This window comes from Octopus bimaculoides, chromosome 15 (assembly GCF_046866305.1).
Source record: "Octopus bimaculoides isolate indiv1 chromosome 15, ASM4686630v1, whole genome shotgun sequence".
Taxonomy (NCBI): Eukaryota; Metazoa; Mollusca; class Cephalopoda; order Octopoda; family Octopodidae; genus Octopus; species Octopus bimaculoides.
Window position 1 is genome coordinate 28346760 of NC_142942.1, and position 22195 is coordinate 28368954.

The 22195-nt window shown below is 36.6% G+C and overlaps 1 protein-coding gene across 1 annotated transcript in view; it reads left to right on the forward strand.

The window, feature by feature from the left end:
* Positions 1-22195, forward strand: part of LOC106881660 (nuclear pore complex protein Nup205) — a 348272-nt gene that overhangs the window by 286916 nt on the left and 39161 nt on the right. The window contains exons 35-37 of the mRNA XM_089363638.1: positions 111-374; positions 3611-3679; positions 20499-20668. Coding sequence (XP_089219764.1) covers positions 111-374; positions 3611-3679; positions 20499-20668 — 503 coding nt within the window. The remainder of the gene's footprint in view (positions 1-110; positions 375-3610; positions 3680-20498; positions 20669-22195) is intronic.

Sequence of the window (22195 nt, forward strand, 5' to 3'; positions counted from 1 at the left end):
CGTAGTTATTTACAATAGTTTCCATCATCAGACAAACACTTGAGTTTTACAGTTGTACTGCAAAAGCTTTTATTTTTCATCTTTTAAAGTACACATTCTATTATTTTCAGCTGAAGCAAAAAATTCAAATTTAGAAAGTAATGTGGGAGTGATGACTTCAATGGAATTTTATAGCCAAGTGAGCCGCATTCAACGGGAGATGCTTGGGCTACTCCAACGTTTTGTTTTGACTGAGAAAGTGCTGAAAGTTTTTCAAAACCTTGACACTAAGCCGACTGTTGATGGTAATGATATCAGAGCTGAGATTTCTCTTACCTATAAAAAGGTGATGACCAATGCTGTAGCTTATTGTCGTTTGCTCATCACAAAATCCAGTAAGAGCTCTTATTTTTTGTTTATATATTATCTTTAAAAGTCTACACTATCCCAGTTTCTCCTATTTTACTTAGAAATGTTTCTGTTAGTTCATTGTCACCCAGTAAATATTGTATGTTTACTTATTTATATAAAGCACTATTTCCATATTTTTTTGACCTGAAAATTATGTTTACTCATACATGTGAACTAATTGTTACCCTTTTTTGGAATGGCTTAAGTTATGTTTAGCATCTAAGCTAACTGACGTTTAATGAAGACCTACAATCACTATAATAATTTTACATTTTTCTATGATAATGATCCTATAATGAATGTTCATTTTATCTTATACATGTGACTGTCAGGTCATATTCCTTAACCCTTTAGTATTTAAACTGGCCATGTCAGGCCAAAATATTTAATCTGTTTTATGTTCAAACTGACCAGATCCAGGCTCTCACACCTACCCTACAATGTTATTCTACATTAAGTAATTACACCATCAAGATCTTGAAGATGAGATAATGCATGATTAATTCAAATCAATGTGAATCAATAAGCATATTATGTTTGATAGAATAATCTGAACACTAAAGGGTTAAAGTTGCTTACTATTTTACTAGCTCATCAAAATAATTCACAAAATATGTAAGACCAAGACTGAAGCAGTAAAATGGTGAAATGTACATATGCCATGTGTCTCAGTTTGTGAATATATGCTGCTCCAAGAAGTTTTACTTCTTGAAATTTTTGTTTCATTTCCCATTATTGCCTGTTACATTTTAAAAATTATACTGCTTCTTTTGGAAATTACTCTACATGATGTGTACGTGTGTGTGTGTAAGGAAAAATAAGAAAATGGAGATAAAATTGATAATTGATAAACATCAATTATTACTTATTGATTACAAAAAAAGACAATATCTCATCTAACAGTTGTTTCTGTTTGTGGTCAATAAAATTGTCCAAATTTTAGATTCAACTTTGAACCTTTGTATCTCAGGAATGCTTATTTATTCACCTTGTTTTGAATCAATTATGCATCATCTTTCAGCTTTGAGATTTTCATGATGTGATTGCTTATTTTTAGGACATCGTAGAGTAAATTTGAGTGGTTGCATCTGGCTGGTTTGAGCATAAAACAGGGTGAATATTTAGGCTGGATATGGCCAGTTTGAATGCTAAAGGGTTAAAGATAACATAATGGAATTATTAGAGGTTTTTTTTAACACTATTGGACTCTACTTTATGCAAGAAAAATGTTGATTACTCTCCTAGCTCAACAGAAGAATCGTGACGAAGTTGTTCATGGATGAAAATGACATTTTCATAAATAATTAATCTTAGCTCAGGATTAGGAGCTCATAAAGGATTGGAATAAAGTTTGAGTAGAAGTTTCAAGCTTTATTTCAAAGTGCCAGAGACAATCCTGTCCAAAATCCTACTTGTTAGGCATCAACAGTTGCCCCACTCTTTTGGCAATGACTTCCTTAACCCTCTTCCTGACTGCACCACAAGCTTTCTTAATGAATTCTTCATCAATGTCCTTGTTCTATAGATGGAGATTTTGAGGTCTTGCAGGTCACTGTGGGCTTCTCACAAGCTTTTCTGACTAGTTCATTGCAGATGCTGAAGTCTAAAGGTTTCAAATCAGGTGTTGAAGGGGGCCAAGTGTCCTTATCCAAAAACCTGTTCCCAAACTCATCGCTGAGAAATTTTGATCCACTGCACTTGTGTGACAAGGAGCTCCATCTGATGGAATGTAAACTTGCAGTCCTTAGCAATCTTGTTGAGGTTTCCCTCATCTCTTGCCTCAGGATATTCAGAAAGAATCCATGTCTTTACAGCTTTCAAAATTTGAATATAACAAATTCTTGTCAGTCTCTCAGCCTTCTCAAACATGAGAGGCCACACAAGTGAAAATCATCACTTTTGCAGGGTTTTTGCACCTGAAAATGATATTTTTGGCTCTCCCATGAGGATCTGAAGCCAGAACATGGCTGTTGCATCTGTTTGTGTGCATATCTTGGGTGCAAGTCTTCTCATCTGTATGTTTTACTTTGTTCAAGATGATCTTCACTTTCTCCAACCTTCTAACTTTTTGTCCTGGAGTAACAAGGTGCCTCACAAATCTCATGTACAATTTCATTTTGAAGTCTTCTGTCATCGCTCTTTGAACTGTCATAGCTAAAACTCTTCTCTCACATGCCAAGCATTTTATAGACTGAGTTGGATCTCTTCTGATTGACCTCTCAGCTCCAGATTGAAATGATAATCCTTCTTGCAATTATGACCTCCTGATCCAGTTTTCCTCTCCATTATTCCCTCTTTCTCAAACTTATTCACAATTCTCTTGATGTTTCTTGAATGAACTTTGAAGATGGAAGGCAGAGAATGAAATTTGGTAACATTACTGAAGGCTTGGATGATCTTAGTCCTCTCAACATTGTTCAGTTGGGAGGACATGGTGAGGCTGGCATGAAATGATTTCAACCTGTTCTCTTTCCAGCTAAATATCTTAATGAGTATTTCATTGATTCTCACAAAAAACTGGTGTCAGTATGGTCAGATGTCTTATCTGGAAAACAGAAAATTGCAAATTGATTAGTTTATTTGTTTTAAGTTTATATATATATATACTGGGCTGGTGCATAATCATAGTGGCTTTCTTTTTCAACAAATTTTATTCAACAAAAGCAATAACAACATGTAACAAAAACATCTTTAAATGATTATTCCAGAGTATATTCACCTTCTACTTCAATTACTGCTTCCCATTTGCTTGGCAGATGGTCAGACCATCATTTAAAGATGTTATTGTTTTTGTTGAATAAAATTTGTTGAAAAAAAGCCACAATAATTATGCACCAACCCTATATGTGTGTGTGTGTGTGTGTGTGTGTGTGTGTGTGTGTGTGTGTGTGTGTGTGTGTGTGTGTGTGTGTGTGTGCATGTATATGTATGTATATATATATATATAAAATGGAATTTCAGTGTCATAGAAATTGTGGTGGCCATTATATACAAATGAATATATTTCAGATCCATTGAGAACTCTGTTACTAATTCTTTTTCCTCTTAGGATTGATTCAGATATTCCATTTTTAATTATGTTAGTACAAAAGCCTTCAAGCAATGTGAGAATTCATTATAAAACATTTGAAGCACATTTTCTTTTTTTATATTAACAAATGTGTTGATTTTTTTTCTTTTTATCTGTTATGAAAAGATTATTTTTTTACATCTTACATAGGCTCCAATGCTGAGTTTTGCAAGATCATTTTTGGACCCAATCTGGAAGAAAGGAATATAGGCCAAGATGGTAAATTATCTATTTAGTTTGAGGTTTAAAAATTATAAATATTGGGTCATCCCATAAACAATGCAGGCTTTTTTATACTTCATTTATTTTTCAAAATTATGATGAACAAAGTTCTTTTTTTTATCTAAAATATACTCTCCTTCATCTTCTACAATGCTCTTCCATCTATCTAGTAGACTTGCAAGGCCCCTCTTCAAAAATTCACTTGTCCGTGACAAAAAAATACTCCTCCAGTACTGTTCTGACTTCATCTACAGAATTCATACTTTTTCTGTCCAAATGGTTTTAAAGACTGCAGAATAAATGATAATCAGATGGGGCAATGTCCGGGAATAGGGTGGGTGGGGCATTGTTTCCCATTCAAACTGCTCCAGCCTTTGGAATCTAATCCTTGCTGTATGGTTGTTTTTCTTCTAGCGCTGACTTAAGCTGCTTGCAGTAGATCTCTTTTGTTATTGTTTGGTTTGGGTTTAAAAGTTCTAAGTGGACTAAACCTTTTGTATCCCACCAAACAGATAACAACATCTTACATGGGTGAAGACCTTCTTTAATCTGGGGTGGCAGTGTTCTCCTTTCCCTACCAACTGTCTTTAGCACTTGACATTTTTATAGAGAACCCATTTCTCATTACCAGTCAATATTCAGTTCAAAAAATGGTTCATTCATGAGACATGACAGCAAAGAAGAGCACATATTCACTCTCTGTGCGCGATTAGACTCGGAAAGTTTGTGAAGAACCCATTGATCCAATTTGCTGATTTCTCCAATGGCACACAGGTGTTGATGAATGGTTGAATGACCAAATCCAAGCTTCTTTGCTAATTCCTCAACAGTTACGATGAGATTTTGTTCCATCACGGTTTGCAGGACGTCCTGCAAACCTTCCAGATCTTCCAGGACAAGGCTTGTCTTCTAGGCTGTAGTTTCTAGCTTGGAATTTCTGGAACCATCGTTGACACTGGCTTATGATTATTGTCTGACCCTCATATACTGCATTAATATTCCTCACACTTTCTGTTGCATTGTTGCCTTTATTGAACTCATAAAGCAAAATATGCTTCTTTGTCACTTCCATTATAGCTTTGAAAAAATAACTGTTAAAATCGAACTGCATTCCTCAAAACTTGCACTAAGAATAAGGACAAGGTAAAATTATTACCTGCTTTTATAGCAAGTTGATGCAGTTATTTTATCCCGTCTCCCTCCGACTTTTATTTAATGCAATTGAAAAAAATCACATTATTTATGGGATGACCCAATATTCTTCTAAAAACGTGTCAAAATAGACAACAGAATGCAGCTATTTTTCCTTTTTACATGAGCTGTATTTTATGTCACTTATACAAATTATAATTTACTAATTTTATAAAAATCGATAGAAATGCAATATTTTCTCCCAATATCTAAATCATTTTTATAATTCCTACTCTGTCAATTTTTAAGAAATTGTTTTGTATTTGTTGGTAGATATATGTCAGTATGTAAGATAGTGGTTATAGTAAAAATTCACTTAGATAGTGTATAGAAACTGTTCTGAATGTACACTTTTACTAGTTCCAACTCAAGAGCTGTAACCATGATTATTTTTTTAGTCTAGAGATAAAGGGTAGAACATATGGTCATTTCAAATCCTTCCAGACTGATGAGGTCAGTGCAGATAATATTCAGCTTGAATTTCATTTGCTAAAACATAGCAGGTAAAGGATTACAGCCTGCTTTTCTAGATGTACAAGTACAAATAAAGTGTTTAGTGTAGATTTTTGTAATTGTGGCATAATAAGGACAAAAGGAGAAAAAGATGTGAATTGGGTGAGTTTGGTACACTGTCTTGGGCAATGGAAACTGTTGTAATGATAGAACTGTAAGAGAGACTTTACTGGTTGTGTACATATCATTGTGCTGTGTCAGTGATAGCTTGTCATTTGAACCAATGCCCTTTTTTATATAGTCTGTACAGTAGTTGTTCTCTGCCAGATTAGTTAACAGTACTCTAATATGAAATGCACTTGTGATTTATAGATCAGGAATTGTTGTTCAAACTTGAAGCATCTTCTGAGTTAGTCTTTGATATGCGTTTTCAGTGATGTAAGAAATATGTGGTTTCCATGAAAGGCTTAACACTTGCAAACTTTGTGAAGTTCTGAGATGACCATTTTTAGAAAGCCTAGTGTTGTAGTTATGCTTTCATGATATATATAATGACTGTGCATTGCTCCTGCTGCTGAAGGCTAGGTTATGTCCTGACATGAATTGTCAAAATCATCGATGTGGAGTACATAACCAAGCTGGGCTGTACAGAAGTGGTTGCAAAATAGGCAGTAAAAGTATGACCACTAGTTTTGGGATATGGTCTGTCATTACATCTCTATAGAAACTTGGATAAATTTAACAATTTAAAATTTACATTTTCTCCTTAACCAAAAATCCACTTCTCAGTGTTTTAGCCATATACTTATACTTGCATACATGCATGCATGAGACAAACAGACAAAGATGCAAACAAGTTGGCACCATCAACATCAGACATGCATGTGTAGGGATATGTTTAAAATTTCTTTTTGAACGTTTTCTTCTATATTATTGTCAACTCCTCCAGCCTAAGTCAGTAACTGGTTTATGTCTCCTATTACAAGAGAAATACCTTTTACTTACCAACATTATTCAGACCGGATATTTAAAAATATACCCTACACCATGTGGAATTTTGCTAACATGGTCATGGCTGAAATGAAAACAGCACTAGTAAGCTATCTGAGAAAACAAATACTCCGCTACAAGATGTATTTTGATGCTATGAAAAAAGCCATGAAGGCCCTTCTATCGGATATATGAAGTGGTTAAAAAAATACCACGATGAAGCTCACTCCAACTTAAGCATATTTGCCTCAAAACAATTTCAGCAACAAGCATCTTCCTATGAAAATAAAATGGCTTGCTCTTGTGATGTAAATCAATATTCTCAAAACACTGAGAACTAGCCAAAACCTGCCAGAAGAGAAATCAAAATAATATAAACCAACTGTCACTAGATTTTTATGTCTCTCCAAATGTAGCTGAGTCAACAAAGACAACTGTGGAATACATTCAACTTAAAAAAAACCCTGAAAACACAGTTCATAGAAAACTTTTCAACTTTTTCAAAATTATTGTTACTTAAGTAACAGCCCATTCTTAATAAGATTGAAAATAATCCAACAGCCCTGATGTTGAAAGTTATTGATAATGTCACTGGAGAGTACGTAGAATCATGTTGTAGGCCACTGCCCAAGGATTTATGAGACAAACTGTAGACAGGAACTTTGCTGCAGGCTAGCTAAGGAGCTGGTCTATGGTGAAGTTAACCTCCAGTTAAGCGGGCTTCTATGAGGTAGAAGTGATTGGCAGCTGTTGCCCTGATGTATTTCACTGAATAAATTTTTCTTTATTTGTGCATAGCTTAACTAAAGCTATAGCTGGTGACCCTGCAGAAGAACAACAGCTTTCACTTCACACATCAAAGTAAACAGAAAATCAAAGAAACATGGTAAGCGATTACACAACAGCAGTGAAGCTACCACAATTCTGTCCAAAGTGGGCTGAGCTATGGTTCGTGCAGGTAGAAGCGCAATTTAACATATGCAAAATAACTTCAGACCTAATGAAATATCCTTATGTAGTAGCAACACTAGATGAGGACATGGAAACAAGGGTGCTAGATATTTTAACCCAAACCCCAGCAACAAAAAAGACAGGCTGGTAGATACATTCCGGCAGAGCAAGCGGGAAGTGGCAGCCAAGATACTGGAGGAGGAATTAGGCAATTCTAAGCCTTCAGAGTTGATGGACAAAATGTTGTCATTAGTTCCCCCCTGGTGAGTCACCTTCCTTTTTGTTTAAGAAAATATTCCTCTGCAATTTACCACCCCAGGTCCAGGTTCTTATAACTCAGACTGAAATGAAAGACCTGTGGCAGTTAGCAAAAGCAGCTGACAAACATTTTCTATCCAGTGACGTTATGGTTAACACCATAGGGTCGGCCCCGAGACCTGGTAGAGTTAAGCAAGACAACCTATGCTTCTACCATACAAAGTTTACAAAGTTTGGGAAAAAGGCTATGAAGTGCAAACAACCATGTAGCTTCAGGACCCCTTGGTTATTGACTCCGGCAAACTCCAGGGCTGGCTGCCATTGAATACTCTGGTGGCTGGCAGACACAATCAACTGCTCCTCTATGACCACAATCAGAACTCCAGGTGTAGATTCCTAATTGACACGGGAGCAGAAGTCAGCATCATCCCAGCATTGGCAAGGTACTTCCGTTATGGAAAGCAGGGCCAACCTTTAACAACCGGTAACAGTTCCACAATCGAGGCGTATGATTGCCGCACATTTTCTCTCAACATGAGCATTCACCACCGCTGATGTCCATTATCAGGGCAGACTTTCTTCAAGCACACTTGCTACTAGTTGATTTACAGGTGAGACAACTCATCAACAGCAACACATACACTCCCGTGTCTCTGGCAACATCTGCGCATGCCACGCTCTGCATAGCAACTGTCTCTAAGACAGAGAATGAATTCTTGGATCATCTTACAAGTTGCTCCAATCTCACTATTCCAACATTCTCCAAACCTACAGCCCACCATGGAGTGACTTCCCCCCATGCACAGTTGCGCACATCATCTATCACCAGACAGGCTTGCTATCACAAAGGCCACATTTAACAATATGGAGGTGTTGGGCATAGTTTGCCGATCAAGCAGTCCCAGGCCATCGCCCCTGCATGTAGCACCGAAACGCAATGGAGGTTGGCATCTTTGCAGAGATTACTGCCATCTCAATGCAGACACAACACCCAACCACTACCCCATTCTGCACATACAGGACTTCTCAGCCCAGCTAGCTGGGTGCTCAGTTTTCTCGAAGGTCAACCTCATCTGAGGTTACTACCAACTACCAGTACTAGATAACAATGTACTGAAAACTGCTGTGATCACTCCTTTTGGTCAGTTGGATTTCTACATACACCTTTTGGCTTGAAAAATGCAGTACAATCCTTCCAACACTTGATGGACATTGTGTGTAGAGGTCTTGATTTTGTCTTTGCAAACTTAGATGATATCCTAATCATAAGCCAAAATAGGGAGCTACACAAGAAGCACCTAGTTTCTTTTTTTTTTTGATAGACTGGAACAGTATGGTCTAGTAATCAGCCCCGCCAAGTGTGTTTTTGGTGTTAATGAAATCGACTTCCTAGGACATCGAATTACGGGCATTGGTGCTATACTGCCAGAAAAAGTGAAAGCTATCTTATCGTTTTCACACCCCACCACAAGCAAGACCCTACACCAATTTCTGGGCATGGTAAACTTTTACCATTGCTTCATCCCTTCTGCAGCAAGATTGATGAGACCCCTATACAAGCCACTTTCAAAAGATGGTCCAAAAAGACAGGCTGAGTGGGACAGTGCAATGACCTCAGCCTTCAAATACACAAAACAAGCCCTGGCTAAAGCAACCATGCTGTCCCATCCTCATATGTCAATTTAGACTGCACTCACAATCGATGCCTCCAACACAGCCATTGGGGGTGTTTTGGAACAATGCATCAATCGTCAGTAGCAACCATGTGCTTTCTTCAGTTGACAACTACGACCTCCCGAACAGAAATACTGTGCTTTTGACAGGGAACTGCTGGCTGTCTATCTAGGTATCCGCCACTTTCGCTATTGTTTTGAAGACTGCACGTTTACAGTCTTCACAGACCACAAACTACTCATCTTTGCTATGAACAAGCTCTCAGAGCTGTGGTCTGCACACCAGCGATGACAACTATTGGCGATTTCTGAGTACACCACGGACATCCAACACATAACTGGAAAAGGCAACCCAGTCGCCAATGCACTCTCTTGTATCCCTACCTGCTCTCACACCTACCTAACCTCAATAACGGAAGGCCTGGATTATGAGGCTTTGGCTGCAGCCCAACCAACAGATGAGAAGATCAGGTCCTACCGCACTACCATCATGTTACTTTCCTTGCAGGATATGCACTTTGGCTCCAATGGCACAACCCTACTGTGATGTATCCACTGGGAAGCCACAACCAATCATCCCATTAGCCTGGCGTAGGAAGGTTTTCAACGTCATTCATGAACTCTCCCACCCGGGTACTAGAGCCACACAGCGCTTGCTGTCAAGCAAATTCACCTAGCACAGTATGGCCAAGCAAATTGAGGAGTGGACCAAGACCTGCATCCCCTGTCAACAAGCCAAGGTCTGTCAGCACACCAAAGTATCCTTTGGCAACTATGAACCACCTAGGCCTGTTTCAACCACGTCAGCATTAACCTTTTCAGCCCCCTACCACCTTCACAGGGTTACTCATACCTACTGACCTTGGTAGACTGCTACACTCATTGGCCTGAGGCTATCCCTCTCCACAGCACGGAAACACAAGAAGTTAGCCAAGCCTTCAAAACAAACTAGGTTACCCCTTTCAATGTTCCAGACAGCATCTCATCTGATGATGTTCCACAATTCACCTCAAATCTGTGGAATGATGTGTGATCTTTTTGGAATCGCAATGAAGCACACCACAGTCTACCATCCACAGGCCAACAGATTAGTGGAAAGATTTCACTGCCACCTGAAGGAATCCTTTACAACCAGACTTAATGGACCCAATTGAATTGATCAACTTCCATGGGTGATGCTGGGAATCTGCACTGCCTCAAAGGAAAATCTCGACACTTCTTCTGTGGAAATGGCATATAGTGCCTCTCTTACAGTGCCAGGAGAGTTCCTTCTGAACACAAAGTCAGATTCAGATATCAAAAGGTACCTCACGGAACTCAGAGACAGTGTGGGCCAGTTGCGCCCGACTCCCATGTCAACACATAGTACGCCTAGATCATCCATACCAAATGACCACTCCACAGCTAACTTCATGTTCATTCAGCATGACACGACGAAGACCCCTCCAGTCACTCTACCATGGCCCATACAAAGTTATATGTCCAGGCGACAAATCATTCCAACTCCTAATTGGCAGACAAGATACAGTTTCCATCGATAGGTTGAAACCGGCCCATATTGATATTGACTGCCCCAGCCAAGTAGCTCAACCACCAAACAGGCCACTCCAGACAAATCACATCACCCCTTGGCAAGGAACAATCACCAAAGAGCTGAGTAACCACACACAGTTAAAACGCCTTCCCGGTTCCAATGACAGTCAACAGTTCTGGAGAGGAGGTATATGTAGAGCAAGGATTTATGACAGACGAACTGTAGACAGGAACTTCACTGTGGGCTAGCTGGGGAGCTGGTCTTCAGTGAAGTTAGCTTTTAGGCAGTAGTGACTGGCAGCTGTCACCCTCATGTATTTCACTGAATAAATCTTTCAGTAACACATTCTGGGTCTCTATTAATTTTTTTGTGTATAGCTTAACTAAAGCTATAATGTGATATTAATTACTGGAATATTAATATCCTCATATATATATATATATATATATATATATATATATATATATATATATATATATATATATAGCTACTATCACTCTTAAAGAACACCTGAGAAATCTGCAGAATACATGGTAATGAATCTATTAAATGGAAGCAGCCTAACTGGGAAACAAACACTATATTGGATGGTTAACCATGATAATAAAATGTAAGAGGAATAATGAGTTTACACCTCGTCAACTATATTTTATGGATAAATTAAAACTCTATGGTGACTCTTCACACCAAACTCTTGAGGGAAGGTTAATTACTCTAAAACACAAACTCAGGGTGCGAAACGAAAATCTTCTCTATACCATAGGCAAAATTTTGAACAAGCATGTATAAATCACTAGTTTGCTTCTAACCCACAGATATTATGCAATGATTAGGAAGGAAAATATTACCATTAAGAAAGCTCCCTTTCAAGACATTGAAGCATTGTGGTTGAAAATCTAGAATGAAAAGAGGCATTTCAACCTTAATGCATCATGGGGAGAACACCGTACCAACATCGGCAGTGTTTTAGATCAGGATGCCCACATTAAGTTGGAATTACTCTATTTTGATGGGGCAATTTTTTTTCACCACAGCCTTGGAAATGATGGGGTGCATGTTTTTGTGGGGTGAAAAATGCTTGAAAATTTGTGTACATGTTTTTTTTTCCTCCACCACACACCCCCACCTCCAGACCAATGTTTATGGCACTACACATTTAGAAACCATAGGAGAAATTTCAGAAAAACAAAAAAAAATTGTAAATATTTTCAGACAGAAAGGTTTGTGATTTAAGGAAGATTTGGCTGTTGTTTCTAGTGCAACCCATGACCAACTTCCTCATTTCTTTGTCACTCTCAACATGTATTGATGTTTTCTGGTATTTTTCTCCCCATAAACGTATGCTATTTTAAAAAAAGTTTGAAAATACATGATTTTTTTCAACTCCATTTCTCTGCCCACCCCGTTTTTGTTTATAATTTTAAAATATTGGGAAAGCCTGAGAAGGTCATTACTGGGATTTATCTACAGTGATTTAAAAAAGATAATTTATTTTAATAGCATACTTTTCTGTTAGTAAATATGTTTTTTGCTATACACAGTTACACACGCCCATGCTTGGTTAGGCAGGGGTTTAATTTAAATTACATATTGTAAATTCTTTTTGGTGCTTATTTCCTAGCTATGGACCACATGTATGTTACTTCCGCATCATCAAACCATAAAATGTTTTTAAAGAAGAAAAATATTAAAAATCATCAGTACATGTGAAAGTAACAAAGAAATGAGAAAAGTGGTCGTGCGATGTACAAGAAAAAACAGCTAAATCTCCCTTAAATTCCACACCTTTATATCTGAAAATATTTACAAAATCTTTTTTTTTTCTTTTTTACTGGAAAGGCTTCTCACATGGTTTTTAAGTGTGTAATGCCAAGAAAAAAAAATTGGCCAACATTGATCTGGAAGGTAATGGTGGTGGGTGGGAGATGAAAAAATTTTTTCAAGCATTTTTTTTTTTCATAAAAAGATGACCCCGCATCATTTCAAAGGACATGGTGAAAAAGGAGTTGGAAATTCCCTGTTAAAACGGAGAAATTCCAATTTACTTGGGCACCTTGACCTGAAACTCCACCCCAACAACAATAGTAAAACGTGCAATTGATCCAGATGCTTCCACCATAGCTGTACGCAAGCTGCATGATGGGAAAGCACCTGGAATGGACCTAATATACTGGTATAAGAGACTGACATTTTACAGGAAACCACAAATATATATATATATATATTCAGAAGCTTGACATACCAAATTAGTTTGTTATACCACTGACAAATCTTGTAACCAAGAATGAAACCACCAAATTGGATGAAAACTACAGGCCCATTGCTTGCTTAAACATTATGTACAAACTGTACACAAGCTGCCTCAACCAATTCCTTCAGGATCATTGTGAGTTCAACGGCATAGTGACTGATGAGCTGGCTGGTGGAAAGAAGAGAGTATGGGCATGTGCTAAACAACTCTTAATAAACAAAGCTGTACTATCTGAGGTTTAAAAAAAAAGACATCACAGGAGCCTTATATGGCTTGATTATAGAAAGGCATCTGACTCTATTCCCCACTCATTGTTGCTGATATGTTTCCATTTGGCAAAAGTGCCTACTACTAAAATTGCTGCCATTGAAAGGCTTACAAAGAACTGGGAAACAACTCTTACTCTTAGAACAGAGAGCAGAATGCTTATCTCCAATAGTATAAATATTCCAAGAAAATAGTTTTCCTGTAATTATGTTCATTTTGGCATTAAATCCATTATCATTCCTGCCACAAAAATCAAGTGTCTGCAACTGCTAGAGATATTAGTGTAATCAATAATTTCTTTGTGGATGACCTCAAGATTTATGCTAAAAATGTTAACAATGCCAAAAACAGATGAAATTAATGACATTTTCAGCTGACATAGGATTGGAATTTGGTGAAAAGAAATGTTCATATTTGATCGTTGAACAGGAAAAATCAGACCCCAGGCCCAAAACCAGTACTTCAGTGGTCTCAGTCTCTTCTGTCCCACACAAAGAATGCTACAACTACTTAGGCATTGATGAAAATATATCATACAGAGGTACTGTGAATAAAGATAGAGTGACCCGGGAACTTAGAAAAGTATGGCAGCTGGAACTCTCTTCTTACAAGCCAATATCCCACAATGCATTTTCAGTACCAGTACTGATTCCAACATTTGGGATACTTGATTAGTCTGTAGAAGATGCTAAAACTCACAAGATACTGATGTCAACTAGAAATTTCCACAGGAATAGTGATATCGATAGGCTCTTCCTAAGATGTGAAAATCAATAGGAAAATTGATTTCAAGTTATATAGATTGTTTTGAGAACACATTATGTCCAAGACAAAAAAGACTCCTGTATTAACTGTATTTATATCTTTTCAGCAATGTACTCATGCTTCTCAGTTGATGATGGCAAGAGATAATTATAATAGTCTTTGTTTTGGGGATGATGATGATAATAATGATAATAATAATAATAATAATAATAATAATAATAATAATGGAATACTCCTCTCATGTAACAAGTGGTATGTGCTCACCATTACAAATATTTTGATGTCGAGAAGTCAGGGTAGTCAGTCATGTCTTGTCTAACTAACTATACTGCTATACTGGAGTGGATATTATAACAGTCTGATGTTGAATTACAGCAGTGGCGACAAAGAGTTACAAAACTTACAAAAGTTTTTTTGTGTAAATTTTACAGTATACAAAAGCATAAAATTGTGGAAGATTTGTTGGCTGGTTTGCTCAACTTGCAAAACAGCAACAACAGCTGCAGCTGCATGAACAACAGCAAATGCTGCAATTAATGAATAGTAAGTCACCAGGAAATACTGAAGAAATGTTCTCAGTAGATTATGTTGTAAACTCAATATTGAAATTTAAGTATTAACCAGATGAAGCAGTTACCTTTGAGCCATACTACAGAAGATACAAACAGATCTTCAATAAAGAGTTCAGAGATTGGGACGATGATATGAAGATGCGTCTAATCCTAAGAACACTGGCAGCAGAACATGAGCATTACAGCAATTACATACTCTCAAAAAAACCTGACATAAACTTTAAAAATACAATAGACATATTGCCTAAAATTTTTAGCAAGAAAAGCTCATTGTTCAATACACACTGTTAATGTTTGAACCTAGAAAAAACAATGATGAGAACTACATCATCTATGCTGGTAGAGTTAACAGAGAATGTGAAAAGTTCAAACTGGACAAATGAACGCTAGATATGTTCAAGTGCCTGATATTTACTCAAGGACTAACTGCAGAAAAAGAAGCAGAGGTAAGAACAAGAATTCTCACTAAGCTGGAACAAAACCAAGCTGTAACCTTACAACAAGTGTTAGAAGAGTGTGAAAGAATAGTAAATTTAAGACATGACACAGAGAAAATTGAACACAAAGATTGCTCCTTAATGAAACAAGTGCAAAACAGGCAGAATAGAAATCAAGTGTGTACTAAAATACAGGACAAAATAGGTCTACACCTGAGGAAAACTGCCCATTTAACAAAACAGAATGTTTCTGTTGTGGAAAAATTGGACATGTAAAAGCGCACTGTAAAACCAAGATGACAAAACATTGGAACAAAGAGAAAAGAATAAACAAGATGTTGTTGAAAGAAAATGGTAATGTAACAAAAAGGAAGTTCATAAATGTAAAAATTGAAAATATAAGAGTAAAAGTGTAGTTAGACACAGGAAGTGATATTTCCATTGTGAATGAAGAAACTTGGAAGTATGTTGGTAAGCCAAACTTAAGTAAATCTACAAAAGTAACACATGGTGTTAAAGGTAAAAGATTGTATTTTGTAAGTGAATTTGTGTGTAATGTGACATTTCGTGACCAAATGAAAACTGCAAAAGTATATCTGTTAAAAAATTCAGTTAATCTATTTGGAACAGAGTGGATGGAACTGTTCAAATTGTGGAATATGCCCATAAGTGTTTTGTGTGGAAATATAGTCAGTTCAGTTGAAGGTTTGAATGCAGCTATGGGATTGAAACAGAAAATAAAACATTTATTTCCAGATGTTTTCTCAAATGAACTGGACTGCTGCACAAAAACAAAGGCAAAAATTGTAGTAAAACAGTGCAACACCTGTATTTAAGCCAAACATAATGTACCGTTCACAGCACTAGAACAGGTATATAAGGAACTTGAAAGACTGGAAAGCCTACGTATAATTGAGAAGATAGACCACTCAGATTGTGCAGCACCTATAGTCTATGTAAAAAAGAAAAAAATAAGAGTTTGTGTAGATTTTTCAACAGGGTTGAATGATTGCTTAATCTCATATAACTACTCAATGCCAAGTCCTGAAGAAGTATTCACAAAATTGAATGGAGGGAAATTCTTCTCAAAATTAGACCTCTCAGAGGCATATTTACAAATCTGAGTAGAAGAAGAATGCTCACACTTATTACCCATTAATACACACCATGGCTTATTTAAATTTAAGTAGCTTCCCCCCGGTATAAAAGTGGCCCCTTCCATATTTCAGTAAGTAATGGATACAATGCTGGCAGGCAGTGATTTTTCTATAGCCTATTTAGATGATATCCTAATAAAAAGCAAATCACATGCACAACATGTAGAATGCATAAAAAGGTTATTTGAAAAGATAAGAGAATACAGTTTTAAGTTAAGTGAAGAAAAATGCGAGCTCTTTCTGAAAAAAATTAAATACTTAGGTTGGATAATAAATAAAAATGGACGGAAACTGGATCCATCTGGAGCAACTGCGATAAAAAGTATGCTCACACTGAATGATGTGACTATGCTACAAGCATCCTTGGGATTAGTAAATTACTACCAAATTTATATACACAATGTAAGGATCCCACTCAATGATTTGTTAAAGAAAAATGTAAAATGGTGCTGCACTGATAAGTGCCAGAAGGCATTTGAAATTAAAAAACATTTTAACCTCAAACTTATCATTCACGCATTTTGTTCTGAAGCTGGATATGATATTGATTACAGATGTGAGTGATTGCAGTGTAGAAACAGTGCTTCTGCAGAAATATGACAGTGGGAGTAAAAAGGCTATAGCCCATGTGTCTCGATCATTATTACCAACAGAAAGGAACTATAGTCAAATAGAAAAAGAAGTGTTAGCAATGATATTTGGTATGAAAAAATTCCATAGATTTATTCATGGAAGAAGGTTCTGTCTCCAAACAGATCATTTCCCACTACTGAAAATATACAGTTCTAAAAAAGGAATACCAACACACAGCGAATAGACTACAGCAATGGGGCACTAGATTATTGAATTACAATTACAAAATTGAATATTTACCGTCAAAGAAACTAGGGCATGCGGATAGTTTGTCCAGAATGATACCAAAATATTGTGAGCCATTCAAAGATACAGTAATCGCAGCTTTAAGATCAGAAGGAAAAATATAAAAAATGTGATACGAGAATTGCTGGTGACCCTTGAAGACATAAAACAAAATGCAAAACACGACAAATTCATAATAGAAATGAAAAGAATACTGTGGACAAGAAAAGTAAATAGGAACAGGATTGGTGCAAAACAAAACCAAGACATGAACCTATACTCAATCTGTGATAGCGTACTGATTTATGCATAGAGAGTAGTGATACCTGAAACACTGCAAAAGAAAGTGTTGAGGGAATTCCATGTTGGACATGCTGGTATTTCGAGGATGAAAGCTTTAATGCATAGTTATGTGTACTGGCCAAAAATGGATAGAAAAATTGAAAATTTAGTGAAAGGCTGCAGAAGTTGTGCTCTGACGGCAAAATTACCGATGATAAAAAGTGAAACTTAGCCAAAAGTAGATGTCCCGTGGTCAAAACTACACGTTTATTTCACTGGTCCCTTAAACGGTTAACGCTATTTAGTGGTAGTAGATAGTTTCTTTAAATGGTCAGAAATTTGTAAGTGTAAAAAACCAACCTCTTCAACTATAACAAACTTTCTAGCTGTTTGCATGATTTGGCATCCCAGACGTGATAGTGTCTGACAATGGGACACAATTTGTCTTTTGAGTTTAAAATGTTTGTAAAATGTCTGCTGTAGAACATGTAACTATGGTGCCATACCGTCCCAGATCTAGTGGACATGTGAATGCTTTGTCAATACATTCAAGAGATCCCTAAGAAAGTCGAATAAGGAAGTCCCGGATGAGGCAGCTCTACAACAGTTCTTAAGAGTATACTGTGTGACACCAAATCCAAATACACCAGCAGAGCTAATGTTTGGATGAAAAATAAAATTAGTCTTTGACTAATTATTACCTGGCAAGAAAAGAAAAATTCCAATGGATAATACAGCAAGATATTTTAAAATTGGTGAAAATGTATTTGTTAGGGCATATAAGAATGAAAAACAAAGTTGGGAAGATGGCATGATTACTAAACACAGAAAAATGCTATACTTGGTAAAAGGGGAAAAAAATGGGTATACAAGAGACACCTGAATCAACTAAAAAGAAGATTCTTTGAGAATGAACTCGAGAGAATGGAAAAGTAATGGAATGGTTATATGATACTTTACATGTACCAATGCTGCTACAAATAATTGAACCCAGACACACAAACGAAAGAAAAAGAAAATGTACAGAGTTCCTGGAAGTGAATGCCAAATGAAATAAATACTAAATTTGTAACTGGATACAAATAAAAAAAACCTCAAAAAAGGGAGGTGGGATTATGTAAAAATCATTGTTAATAAAAAGAAATAAAATTACACTCCCTAAGAAAAAGAACTTAAAAGGCAAGATATTATGGGGATAATAATAATAATGGAACACTCCTCCCACATGACAAGTGGTGTGCTAGTTGTTACAAATACTGTGATGTTGTGTCTTGTCTAATTAACTATACTGCTATACTGGAGTGGACATTATAACAGTCCAACATTGAATTACAACAGTCTTCTTTACTTGTACAACTGCATGTGAATTACTTGCATGTTTAGGGTTTGTTTCAGAAGTATCACTAATTTCCTTGTTCATTCACTTAGCTGTCTCAGATAAGTCACACACGAACTGTATTTCTGCCCAGGAAGAGCAGCATAGAACTAGTAGACCTTGAAACAGCAGTGTCAGGTGTATGTTCATTAAAACAATGTCAGTGGAGGAGCCTTGATTAAGAAGAGAATAATAATAAGATATTTCTTGGATTTGCGGTTAAGAAAAGGCTCAAGAATGTTTCTAGTATTTTTACAAAGTCTAACTAATGCAAACAGTTTGAAGTGGAATTTAGGCCACTGGGAATGTGCATTGTAAACATATTAAGTCATTGAGGTTACTGACTTTAAAAAGTGGTCATGAAAGCTAATTAAATCATTGGTGATGGTTAATGAGTGAAGGTGAGACAACAGATGAATTTAAATGAATAGGAAAACAACTTTCAGCATGACCAACTGATATTCTTTATTGCTTATTTCCATGTGAGAAAGCTGAGTAAATCTATTTAAATACAAACACTGTCTTTCAGAAACATGTTGGAGCGTAATGTATAACTTAGTTGAGTTACAGATGGTCTGAGATTGGAGTTATGTAGTATGTATGTGAACTGATGGTGATGTAGGTAGACATGTCTGGTATAGTGGAGGAAGAATAGTCTAATGGTTTCTTATTCATCTTTTCGTGCATTTTGTAATAGGTGAAAGATAAAATAGTTAAAAGAGAACAAATCATGGTTCATGTTTTGCTGTTAGCAATTGCATTAGTCATTTCTGTTCATATCCCTAGTAGATCTCTCAAAAACCTGTGCTTGCTTAAGCAGGGAAGAAAAAGATAGGGGATTATGTGCCAGCTGAAGTTAGTTTGAACACTTGCAATGCGCAAACTACAAAAATCACCTCAAGGCTGGGAGATGGTTTAAAACAGGGAGGTCTGTTCCACAAAATTCTCAGAAACAGTGACTTTACCATGACATCAGAAAGCTTTCTTTAACTGGGAAATGGCTTGATTCATCTAATTGCACAAGAAGCATGATAACACTCACAAACAGAATTCAAAACAAACAAAATTTGAAATAAGGAAAATGAAGAGCTGAGTAAAAAGCAAAACTTTTTAGATACAGTTAACTCTTAAAGTACAATACCACAAGTAACTGAAACCATCACCAGATCCCTAACCACACAATTCTAATTCACAAAATGTTTTGGACTGAAAATGGGAACTAAGCATTCTTCTATATGAAAAACAAAAACCTCGTTGTTGAAAGAACTTCCTTTTTAACCATGCACATTTCTGTTTGTGGTTTCAGTGAAGTTTTTTGAATTTGCTTTACTTGCTTTGATTTTTTAGCATCATGGCAAGTATCTCTGAAGTGATGAGTTAGAATTCAGTTATATGATTTATTAATGGTTTAATTTGAGAAAGAGAGCTTGGGCTCGAGAAATAATCAGAGAAGAATATGAAATTTGATCTTCTGGAACCAAAACAAACTGAATACCTGAGGGTAAAAGCTCTGAGGAACACATAAGTCAAAGCAAAAGAATATTTAAGAAAGGATGTAATTATTAATGTTGCAGAAATTATTAAGACAAATGAATTAAATGTCTTTATATGTCACATTTTTTTATTTCGTAAAAGCTTTTTCAGAAGAATCTTGATTTTATTTCCTAATAAAAATAAACAGAATTGATAGATTCAAAAACAACAAAAATCCAAAAACTGCTATATTGCACTTTAGAAAGATACTGTATGAGAGACATATTTAGCACAACAAAGTAAAACATTATGTTGATTTAACTTTTCAGATACATCATTCTCTCGTACCTATGCTGCTGGTCATCCACCTAACCTTACCATTGTTGTGCAACATCTGAAGCAATGTAGCAGTCAGTTTATGTCAGTATTTGATAGTTACCAACAGCTGAAGAGGAAACTGGCCAGTGTTACTGACTTGACAGCAGATGACCTTAAAGAAGTAAGATTTTATTGTTATGATCTTGTGTGAAAAAGGAAAATTGTTCAACATTATAGAGATGTAATAAGAGCACTAGACACTTATTGGCTAATGAATGAACATTTTAAAGTCATGATAGAGTTCTGGATTAATGTTATTACTTTAAGTTCTATTGCATCTTTTTGAATGTCTGTATAAGTGGCAGAGAGAGAGAGAGAGAGAGAGAGAGAGATAAAGATGCTTGGGTGAGAATAAATAAATAGAGACTTTCTGTTATCTGCTCCAATTTTTATATGTTTGATTTCACAACTTTCATCCCCTCTAATGTATTCTGCAAAAGCACTCTATATTACTTACTGAATTTTAACATTCTAGTAACTGCATCATAACTGACAGGTAATTTTGCACCTGTGCCCAGCATCGCCTTTCTGGCACTTGTGCCCACGGCATGTGTAAGGACTTTCGAGAGAGATCGTTGCCAGTGCCCCTGGACCGGCTCTTGTGCGGGTGGGACATAAAATACACCATTTTGAGCGTGGACGTTACCAGTACCGCCTGACTGGCCTTCGTGCCAATGGCACGTAAAAGCACCCACTACACTCTCAGAGTGGTTGGCGTTAGGAAGGGCATCCAGCTGTAGAAACTCTGCCAATTGGAAATATGCTGTGCGTGAGAAGACCCGGTAAGCCAAGTGAGACCTAAATCTAAGGTCTCAGCCAGTCCACTTATGCGTACCTTCCTTCCTTCATTGGACACTAAACCCCACTTGCGAAGACCTGTTAAGGCAAGTGAAATCGAAATCAAGTTAAATTTGACATCCGGCACCCATGCCAACGTCGTCTCCCTCATTGGACACGAAACTCAGCTTGCGAAGACTTATTGGGGCAAGCGAAAGCGAATTTGTGATGGCATCTGTGCCTAGCGTCGCCTTTCTGGCATCCAGCTGTAGAAACTCTGCCAAATCAGATTGGAGCCTGGTGTAGCCATCTGGTTTTACCAGTCCTCAGTCAAATCGTCCAACCCATGCTAGCATGGAAAGCGGACGTTAAACGACGATGATGATGATACCTATGTATATCAGTGGCTTATGGTGGTTGTTGTCATTGGATGTGCTGCCACACTGACCATACTAAGGCTAACATTAGTATTACTCAAATTAGGCATGCAAACTGTGTATTTCTATCCAAAATGTAAATAATGTAAACTCAATTTATTTGGGATACAGATATATGGCACTAAAGTAAATTGAATTAATAATACTCTATAAATTGTAAGCGTTCTAAAATAAACCATAATTTTCTTATGCACACACTGAAAAATAAGAAACCGTGTAACTTTAGTTACTTAAATTACTTATATGTAAGTTCTATTCTTCTTTGTGATGTAAAATGTTGGATAACCTCATCGTACAATGAACCACTTTGCTTGAGCTGCATTAGTACACTTTTTTTAATTGAAAATAAACCAAGGCCACTTCCTGCTGAAGTTGTGTACCTACAACTTCTTGTGTTGCTATGCACAACTTCTCGCCATGAAAATGAACATGCA